The sequence below is a fragment of the Bubalus kerabau genome, chromosome 1 (assembly GCF_029407905.1).
Source record: "Bubalus kerabau isolate K-KA32 ecotype Philippines breed swamp buffalo chromosome 1, PCC_UOA_SB_1v2, whole genome shotgun sequence".
Lineage (NCBI taxonomy): Eukaryota > Metazoa > Chordata > Mammalia > Artiodactyla > Bovidae > Bubalus > Bubalus kerabau.
Window position 1 is genome coordinate 41,646,228 of NC_073624.1, and position 10,941 is coordinate 41,657,168.

At 40.8% G+C, this 10,941-nt stretch overlaps 1 protein-coding gene across 5 annotated transcripts in view; it reads left to right on the top strand.

Annotated features, from left to right (window-relative positions):
- FAR2 (fatty acyl-CoA reductase 2) overlaps positions 1-9,332 on the top strand; it is a 170,466-nt gene extending 161,134 nt beyond the window's left edge. For 4 of the 5 annotated variants that reach the window (XM_055572897.1, XM_055572887.1, XM_055572875.1 and 1 more), the window contains exons 11-12: positions 6,332-6,459; positions 7,353-9,332. In XM_055572897.1, the coding sequence (XP_055428872.1) occupies positions 6,332-6,459; positions 7,353-7,515 (291 nt within the window). In that variant the 3' untranslated portion in view covers positions 7,516-9,332. The remainder of the gene's footprint in view (positions 1-6,331; positions 6,460-7,352) is intronic. The other variant, XR_008712020.1, reaches the window with a different exon arrangement.
- The last annotated feature ends 1,609 nt before the right edge of the window (positions 9,333-10,941 follow it).

The window sequence follows — 10,941 nt, forward strand, 5'->3', positions numbered from 1 at the left end:
GGCCAAAGTACTGGAGTTTCAGCTTCAGCATCATTCCCTCCAAAGAAATCCCAGGGCTGATCTCCTTCAGAATGGACTGGTTGGATCTCCTTGCAGTCCAAGGGACTCTCAAGAGTCTTCTCCAACACCACAGTTCAAAAGCATCAATTCTTTGGTCCTCAGCCTTCTTCACAGTCCAACTCTCACATCCATACATGACCACAGGAAAAACCATAGCCTTGACTAGATGGACCTTGTTGGCAAAGTAATGTCTCTGCTTTTGAGTATGCTATCTAGGTTGGTCATAACTTTCCTTCCAAGGAGTAAGCGTCTTTTAATTTCGTGGCTGCAGTCACCATCTGCAGTGATTTTGGAGCCTAAAAAAATAAAGTCTGACACTGTTTCCACTGTTGCCCCATCTATTTCCCATGAAGTGATGGGACCAGATGCCATGATCTTCGTTTTCTGAATGTTGAGCTTTAAGCCAACTTTTTCACTCTCCACTTTCACTTTCATCAAGAGGCTTTTGAGTTCCTCTTCACTTTCTGACATAAGGGTGGTGTCATCTGCATATCTGAGGTTATTGATATTTCTCCTGGCAATCTTGATTCCAGCTTGTGCTTCTTCCAGTCCAGCATTTCTCATGATGTACTCTGCATATAAGTTAAATAAGCAGGGTGATAATATATAGCCTTGATGTACTCCTTTTCCTATTTGGAACCAGTCTGTTGTTCCATGTCCAGTTCTAACTGTTGCTTCCTGACCTGCACATAGGTTTCTCAAGAGGCAGGTCAGGTGGTCTGGTATTCCCATCTCTTTCAGAATTTTCCACAGTTTATTGTGATCCACACAGTCAAAGGCTTTGGCATAGTCAAGAAAGCAGAAATATATGTTTTTCTGGAACTCTCTTGCTTTTTCCATGATCCAGCAGATGTTCACAATTTGATCTCTGGTTCCTCTGCCTTTTCTAAAACCAGCTTGAATATCAGGAAGTTCACGATTCATGTATTGCTGAAGCCTGGCTTGGATTTGCAGTCAGACACAATAATTGTTATATTAAATGTACTAGTTGAGATTTTGTTGTTTGGTTGCTAAGTCATGTCTGACCGCTTGCGACCTCATGGACTGTAGCCTGCCAGGCTCCTCTGTCCATGGGATTCTCCAGGCAAGAATACTGGAGTGGCTTGCCATTTCCTTCTCTAGAGGATCTTTGTAACCCAGGGATTGAATCCATGTCTTCTGCATTGGCAAGTGGATTCATTACCACTGAGCCACCAGGAAAGCCCAGTTGAGATTTAGAGGAATATTTTAACTGAAGTCATCACTCTGTTCAGTTCAGTCGCTCAGTCATGTCCAACTCTTTGTGACCCCATGAACCGCAGCATGCCAGGCCTCCCTGTCCATCACCAACTCCTGGAGTCCACCTAAACCCATGTCCATTGAGTCAGTGATGCCATCCAACCATCTCATCCTCTGTTGTCCCCTTCTCCTCCTGCCCTCAATTGTTCCCAGAATCAGGGTCTTTTCAAATGAGTCAGCTCTTCGCATCAGGTGGCCAAAGTATTGGAGTTTCAGCTTCAACATCAGTCCCTCCAATGAACACCCAGGACTGATCTCCTTTAGGATGGCCTGGTTGGATCTCCTTGCAGTCCAAGGGACTCTGAAGAGTCTTCTCCAACACCACAGTTCAAAAGCATCAATTCTTGGGCGCTCAGCTTTCTTCACAGTCCAATTCTCACATCCATACATGACCACTAGAAAAACCATAGCCTTGACTAAACAGACCTCTGTTGGCAAAGTAATGTCTGCTTTTTAATATGCTGTCTAGGTTGGTTATAAGTTTCCTTCCAAGGAGGAAGCGTCTTTTAATTTCATGGCTGCAATCACCATCTGCAGTGATTTTGGAGCCTACCTCTAAGTTTAAAAGTGAAAGTCGCTCAGTTATGTCCAACTCCTTGCGTCTCCATGGAATTCTCCAGCCCAGAATATTGGTGTGGGTGGCCTTTCCCTTCTCCAGGGGATCTTCCCAACCCAGGGTTCGAAGCCACATCTCCCGCATTGCAGGCAGATATTTTACCAGCTGAACCACAAGGGAAGCCCTGAAATGCTGGAGTGAGTAGCCTATCCCTTCTCCAGTGGATCTTCCTGACCCAGGAATCAAACTGGGGTCTCCTACATTGTAGGCAGATTCTTTACCAACTGAGCTATAGGAGAAGCTCAAGTAACTCTAAAATGGACATGAAATAGAACCTTTTTCCCAGAAATGTTTACATATCTTGTATAGACAAAATTCTTCAAAGCACCTATGTTTAAAATACATGGATCAAACCAGATTATTTTTAAAAACCCATCGTGCTATTATAAATTACTTGTGACTTATCTTTATTGCATTTTCTTCATGGAATTTACCCATCTAAATAATGCAAAAGATAATAAGCTTATAGTTCAGTTTTGACACTTTCCAAATATTTTAACCTAAAATAAAAATTTTGTGGAAAAAAAGAATCAAAGCTGCAGTGGATTTCACATATATATATGCTTGCAAAATATTTTAGCAAAGGTAATAGTCCTGAATACTTGCATAGTTGCCAAGCTCTGGTGTGGCTCAGAATTCAGTTTCATTTGCCATATAGAATGAGGATTCCAACCTAGGGCTTCATTGAAATCTAATTTAGAAATAACATAAAAATAAAAGTCTCTGCATATATAGATGAATATGCAGCATTTGGTGGTACTGTGGAAAATAAAAATATCCAAACAAAGTGATACAGAATTACTTTTAGAAAGCAGTTTTTGGATAAGTCTGTGAACCTCTCTGGAACTCGTTAGTCGTATCTGCTTTCCTTGTTAATACTCCAATTTACTTCACAAAGATTTGAGGTAACTTGCAGTAAATACCTGTAGTAAAAGACCAAAGCAGAAATAAAATATAAGCCAGGGAAAATGTGTACTAAAATAGGAACTTAAGAGCAAGAATGAAAGAAATTGACATTCATGTCTAGTCTGTAAGATCCTACTGTGTGTGCTGTGGCTTCACTTGTGTCCAGCTCTTTGCGACCCTATGGATCATAGCCTGCCAGGCTCCTCTGTCCATGGGATTCTCCAGGCAAGAATACTGGAGTGGGTTGCTGTGTCCTCCTCCAGGGGATATTCCCAACCCAAGGATTGAACCTGTGTCTCTTCTGTCTCCTGCATGGGCAGGTGGGTTCTTTACCACTAGCACCACCTTAGTTCAGATCAGATCAGTTGCTCAGTCGTGTCCGACTCTTTGCGACCCCATGAATCGCAGCACGCCAGGCCTCTCTGTCCATCACCAACTCCCGGAGTTCACTCAGACTCAGGTCCATCGAGTTGGTGATGCCATCCAGCCATCTCATCCTCTGTCGTCCCCTAGCACCACCTGGAAAGCGCTAAAAGATGCTATAAGTCACTACATTTGAGAAGGGAATTTGTTCTTAAGATTTTTGGTGGCAAAATGAAAAGGCATTCTTTAAGAGGAGGAAATACACTAGTGTTCTGTGTGTTCCACTCTAAATGGTTCTGAAGGGCTCCATCTAGTGGCATACCAAGAGACAGAGTGGATAAACATCTCTAAAGTAAATAGAGAATATAAATTCTGCTTAGTTAGTCCTTAGACATTGCTTCTCAAAGTTTAGCTCAATCAGCAAAATGAAGTAGTGATATTTCAGGAAAGGGTGCTAGGCCAAGGGGAAAACAGCAAAATTTACTAATGGAAAGAAAAACATATGTAATTTGTCTTGGTGCCTAATGTATTATTCTCTCTTAAGAAATAATTCTCCTTTACTTGAAATTAAATTAGGTTTCACCAGACTAATATCAGTTCCTTAAAATTTCTAAGACTTCCTAAAAGCCAAATATGTGTGCTTGATCAGTGTTTAAATCTAGATCTGATAGACAGAGTGCCTGATGAACTATGGATGGAGGTTCATGACATTGTACAGGAGACAAGGATCAAGACCATCCCCAAGAAAAAGAAAAGCAAAATGGCTGTCTGAGGAGGCCTTACAAATAGCTGTGAAAAGAAGAGAAGCAAAAAGCAAAGGAGAAAAGGAAAGATATACCCATTTGAATGCAGAGTTTCAAAGAACAGCAAGGAGAGATAAGAAAGCCTTCCTCAGAGATCAATGCAAAGAAATAGAGGAAAACAATATAATGAGACAGACTAGAGATCTCTTCAAGAGAATTAGAGATACCAAGGGAACATTTCATGCAAAGATGGGTTCAATAAAGGACAGAAATGGTATGGACCTGACAGAAGCAGAAGATATTAAGAAGAGGTGGCAAGAATACACAGAAGAACTATACAAAAAAGATCTTCACGACCCAGATAATCACGATGGTGTGATCACTCACCTAGAGCCAGACATCCTGGAATGTGAAGTCAAGTGGGCCTTAGGAAGCATCACTACAACAAAGCTAGTGGAGGTGATGGAATTCCAGTGGAGCTGTTTCAAATCCTGAAAGATGATGCTGTGAAAGTGCTGCACTTGATATGTCAGCAAATTTGGAAAATTCAGCAGTGGCCACAGGACTGGAAAAGGCCAGTTTTCATTCCAATCCCAAAGAAAGGCAATGCCAAAGAATGCTCAAACTACTGCACAATTGCACTCCTCTCACAGGCTAGTAAAGTAATGCTCAAAATTCTCCAAGCCAGGCTTCAACAATACATGAACTGTGAACTTCCAGATGTTCAAGCTGGTTTTAGAAAAGGAAGAGGAACCAGAGATCAACCTGCCAACATTCGCTGGATCATCGAAAAAGCAAGAGAGTTCCAGAAAAACATCTATTTCTGCTTTATTGACTATGCCAAAGCCTTTGACTGTGAATCACAATAAACTGTGGAAAATTCTGAAAGACATGGGAATACCAGACCGCCAGATCTGCCTCTTGAGAAACCTGTATGTAGGTCAGGAAGCAACTGTTAGAACTGGACATGGAACAACAGACTGGTTCCAAATAGGAAAAGGAGTATGTCAAGGCTGTATACTGTCACCCTGCTTATTTAACTTAGATGAAGAGTACATCCTGAGAAACACTGGGCTGGATGAAGCACAAGCTGGAATCAAGATTGCCGGGAGAAATATCAATAACCTCAGATATGCAGATGATACCACCCTTAAGGCAGAAAGTGAAGAAGAACTAAGAGCCTCTTAATGAAAGTGAAAGATGAGAGTGAAAAAGTTGGCTTAAAGCTCAACATTCAGAAAGCTAAGATCATGGCATCCAGTCCCATCACTTCATGGCAAATAGATGTGGAAACAGTGGCTGACTTTATTTTTTTGGGCTGCAAAATCACTGCAGATGGTGATTGCAGCCATGAAATTAAAAGGTGCTTACTCCTTGGAAGGAAAGTTATGACCAACCTAGACAGCACATTAAAAAGCAGAGAAATTACTTTGCCAACAAAGGTCCGTCTAGTCAAGGCTATGGTTTTTCCAGTAGTCATGTTGGTTGTAAGAGTTGGACTATAAAGAAAGCTGAGTGCTGAAGAATTGATGCTTTTGAACTGTGGTGTTGGAGAAGACTCTTGAGAGTCCCTTGGACTGCACGGAGATCCAACCAGTCCATCCTAAAGGAAATCAGTCCTGGGTTTTCATTGGAAGGACTGATGTTGAAGCTGAAACTCCAATATTTTGGCCACCTGATGCAAAGAGCTGACTCTTTTGGAAAGACCCTGATGTTGGGAAAGATTGAAGGCAGGAGGAGAAGGGGAAGACAAAGGATGAGATGGTTAGTTGGCATCACTGACTCAATGGACATGAGTTGGGGTAAACTCTGGGAGTTGGTGATGTTCAGGGAAGCCTGGCATGCTGCAGTTCATGGGATCACAAAGAGTCAGACATGACTGAATGATTGAACTGAACTGAATGTTTAAATATTTCTATATACATGGCAATCCATATTATCACTGCCTTTAAAATAACAGCTCAAATAATCTCATTTGAAGGGGTATCAAGGCAATGGCACCCCTCTCTAGTACTCCTGCCTGGAAAATCCCATGGACGGAGGAGCCTGGTAGGCTGCAGTCCATGGGGTCGCTCAGAGTCGGACAGGACTGAGCGACTTCACTTTCACTTTTCACTTTCATGCATTGGAGAAGGAAATGGCAACCCACTCCAGTGTTCTTGCCTGAAGAATCACAGGGACGGGTGGGCTGCCGTCTCTGGGGTCTCACAGAGTCGGACACGACTGAAGCGACTTAGCAGCAGCAGCAGCAGCACCTAAATCTTCCAAACCGAATGTCACTTATTTATATAAAAGAAACTTCATCAAATGTGCAAAGTGATCATCCAGCAATTCTGACAATCCATAATCTCTTCTTGCCTTTCAGGTATTCAACTTTGATGTACGTCAGTTGAACTGGTTAGAATACATTGAAAATTATGTTTTAGGAGTTAAGAAGTACTTATTGAAAGAGGATATGGCTGGGATCCCAGAAGCAAAGCAACACTTAAAAAGGTAAGTATAACATTTATTGAGTACTTAGCATGTGTATCTCATTTTATACCAGGCATGAAATTTGAGCAGGACAGCAGTTAATATTTTTCTAGCCTTTATACTATATATCCTAGTATACACTGTTTATTTAGACTTCACCATACTTCTATGAGGCAAGTAGTGTTTTTGTTATCCCATTTCCATCAAAGAACTATTTAGGTTCAAAGGAGGGAAGTGGGCAAGCTGTACATGATAAGCAGAGGAGCCAGATTTGTATCTAAGTTTGTTTCTTCTACCATATCCTGTCATAATGTGATATAAAGAATACCCAACAGGCAGGAAACCTGATGATGCTATTTAACATGGGCAAATCAATTAACTGTTCTTCAATAGCTTTGACTGCCTGAAATTTTTTTCAATAAAAAATTCTATGTTCCCTAAGAAACACAGAATTATAGCAGTCTTGCATAATTCTGGTAGAAGCAAAGGGTTTTTAATGAAGAGATGATAAGGATGGGAAAAGTTGATTGCAAACAGACAGGAACCTTGAAAAGCAAGGTGAGACTTTAGAATTTACCCTCTAGTAAACGAGAATCAGTGATTTGTGATATACAGTAACATGATCAAAGTGTATTTAAGAAAACTTATATTAGCCGTGTTTATAAGACAGGTTAAAGCAGAGAGGTATGAGAAAGGGAAACTAGTCAGGGGAATATTGTAGAAATATGATTCCTCAGAAGGAATGTGGTGGAAATGAAAGCTATCAAAATCAAAAGGCTATCAGATACTGCCATATACCTGAGGACGCTTAATTATTTGCTGGTCATAGCCAGGAAAAGATACATTTATGCTTTAGGTAACATAGTTGGGTATTTGATACTGTGTTGACGTTGGTTATATATGTCTGTTTCCAGGCTCCGAAATATTCACTACCTCTTTAATACTGCTCTCTTCCTCATCGCCTGGCGTCTTCTCATTGCAAGATCTCAGGTGGCTCGGAATGTGTGGTTCTTCATCGTGAGCTTCTGTTACAAATTCCTCTCCTACTTTAGGGCATCTAGCACACTTAATGTCTAAGAACATTTGGCAATCTCCCTTTGTCTGGAACCTCTCAGATACCTCTAAAACAGCAACTGTGGTTCTCAAGATTAGGTAACAAATATGCCCATCATTACCTGTCAGATGTGCTGTCATGTATTCATCCTTATTTCTAAACTATACATTTTCATTTCAGTGAGAGAACAGAAGTCATATCCTAGCCAATTATCATACAAATTTCAGGAAAAAAGTTGTTTCCAGATTGTTTAACACTATTCTGTGCTCTTGAATATAAAACACCAAAGGACACCCATCTTCCCTTATTTAGCTTTGTTCTCCTTGAGAGGACTAATGTCAGCTCAATAAACATGGAAGGACACATGACAGAAGTTGAGACACGCTCAAGAAAGGCAGTTGTCACTGGAACCATTTAGTCTAGTGTACTTATTGTACTTAGTGTACTTAGTATAAAGGCTGAAAATCAAGATAAGCAAAGGTCTCAACATCATCATAAATGCTGTAAGAGAAACCGTTCTCCATGGAGGTTTCTGCTTTCTTTTTGTGCTATACTATGGAGTCCTGGTTAAGGGCTGGGAAATTAGAAAAGTGGGTTCGCATCTAACATTTTCCTTCACTATACCCACATCTGAAACCTGAAGAGAACCAAGAGGTGTAAATAATGTATATAGAGTGAGGGCTCAAGCATATTTTCATTATGGGTGATTATTATGCTTTTAAGTAAAAATTGGTTCTTGTAATTTGAATTTGACAACTATTATTCTAAATCTTTTGAATCATAAATTTTCCTGATTACCTCCTCTTAGGAGTTTTCCTCTTGTTCATTAAAGTGGCCAAATCCCTTATATTTAAGCTTCTATTGCCCAGGCCTTTGATTAGCGTGACTAATGTTAGAGGAAGGCCCTAGGCTAAAATCACGTAAAAACCCATTTTCCTGATATTTACCACTGAGAAAAGCAAAATTGCAAATAAAAATGTAAATGCTAGTCATATTTTCTGTGGGGAAGTTCACTCTTTCAGCAGGACTTGCTAGTATCTTGATCACTCCAGTTGCAGAATGTTACCTGTACAATGTGCAGCCGAAAAGGACAGATTTCATTAGTGACTGGAAGTTCAGAGAACAGGTGTTGTTTTAAACATATTTTATGTATAATGCAAATGAATTAGTAAAAATCTGTTCTCAGATTCCCATATTAATAATATAACTGTTATCCCAATTTTCCTCATATTTGAGAGATGAGTGCATTTTAGATTGCAGCACTTCATGTTAAAAACGTGGGATATGATTCAAATAACAGCACCTGGGGCCTAAGTAACTAAAAATAATCATAACTACTAGAAAATTATATGAGCATAAAACATTCAATGTTAGTTATACATATGGCTCACTTCCTGGGATAATTGGTTAATACTCAGAAAGGCACATTCATGTGGTAGAAATGTACTAGAGCTGTGAGGGCAACTTCTAGCCCAGTATTATTTGAAATTTTTCTGAACCCCATAAAGCACATTTGGGGTTGGGGCAGGGAGACTCTTCTGGGCAATGTCTTTCTCAATCTCATCTAAGTTATGTGAACTACTTTCCAGGGCAGAAAACCCAGCTCTGAAAGAAAGCACCTGGTTATCTTCAGTTTGAGATTTCTGTGTGATATGTTTGAGTTGATTAAGATAAAAACTATAGATGATAAAAAGGAAATCAAGATATAATTCAATGAAATTGGACAACACATAATAGTTCTAAGAATTTACTATCTTTTGGTTATGTTTCACCAATTCAATAAATTCCACTGATCATTCAGTTTTGACTTGATTAAATGAAAATTTGAATTAAAGACTGATTTCCTCTCTTCTAGTATTGTATCTTTAACTGCTGACTACTGCAGTAGATCTTCCCCCTCATCCTTAGGAAAATAAAAAGAAACTACCAGATGAATATGAATTACCACATTCCCATAATGCTTTGTTTTTTCAGACACCATTAATAGGGTACACAGCAGGATAAGCACAGCCTTTACAGGTAGCCATTGCTGTGCCTCCTTACGCTGCACCCTGTTACTAGGCAACAGGTCTTGCTCAGCCATTGTCAGTGCCTCAGTGGGCCCCACCCACAAGCAGCAGTCTGTCAATGAACAACCCTTAGTTGTCCTGCTCAGTTATTGGTCAGTGCCACCGTGGGCACGCCCCACAAGTAACTGTCAATGAGGGACGAATGGGGAAGTGATTCAGCCAAGGGTCAGTGGTGTGGTGGTCATCAGGTGGAAAAGCAGATTCAGGCCTTCTCCTGGAGGCCCTCCAGCTCATCCAGCCTTGGGCCAGTGAGTGAACTGGAGGACCCAGGGAACAGACGGAACTATGTCCTGTAGGGTTCCAGAGCCCTCACTAAGGCCCTCCACCAGCCTTGGCCCAGACCTTGAGGAGCAGTGAACCTCCCCCCTCCCCATCCCTGTCTCTGCTACCAAATAGCACAGCCATCTGCCTTGGTTGCAGTCTGTGAGACCTGGTCTCCCCTCTTTTTGGGCAACCTGAGGAGACTGAGGGCAAAGTGGGTTGGGTGCATGGCAGACATGACAGCTTGGCAGGGTTTGGGGACCTGGCCTTGAGGGAGCCACCAACTGAGATCTGCCTCCTCTTAGCCAGGACCAGGACCTTGGAGGATGCAACTTGTGCCTTGGGACCTTGCCCTTAACAGGACATTGAATAACATTGGTTTGGTAGAGATTTACAGGAACATTGTTCCCTGATCATGACCTGACCTCAGGAACAAAGGATCTGATGCCAAGAAGTTTGCAACAACTAACCACGCCCCTCCCTCACCTTTTTCTTTTAAAGGGGCTTGCTGAAAGCTTTCACTAACTGGGTTTCTTAAGGCATCAGCCACCTATTTCCTTGTATGAATCTGTAATAAACCTTTCTCTGTTCCAAACTCTATGATGTTTTAGTATTGACAGACCTCACCTGTGCATCAGGCACATGGACTTGCAATTTGTAACACATGCTGAAGAATGTTCTACCTGTGGTATTAGAGAAATGACACAAAGTTCTCTTGTGATGATTAAGCTGTAAAAGTAGGTATCTGCATGAAAGAAAACCCCTAGCTACTTTATATCAAGACCAGTAACAATTATTTGAGTGCCTAATATATACAATCCAATAAGAACTTTCTACTTTTGATGGAGAAGGGGACAGTAAGTACAAAGAAAAGGTTACTTTTTAAAAGCTTTGGTAATCCCTATATTCTGCACCCACAAAATATTACAGTAACAAACATTATAGAACTGAAAACAGTCAACACATGAGGCAGTTAATTCTAGAAAAAGTTGAGGCAGATGGGCACACAAAATCAGAAAAACATTTCTCACAATTTTATAGTAACCTAACATCTCCAGCTAGTATAAAATTTAACTCATGTAAATTTTTAGCTCATTTAAATAACTGACTTAGAATCTC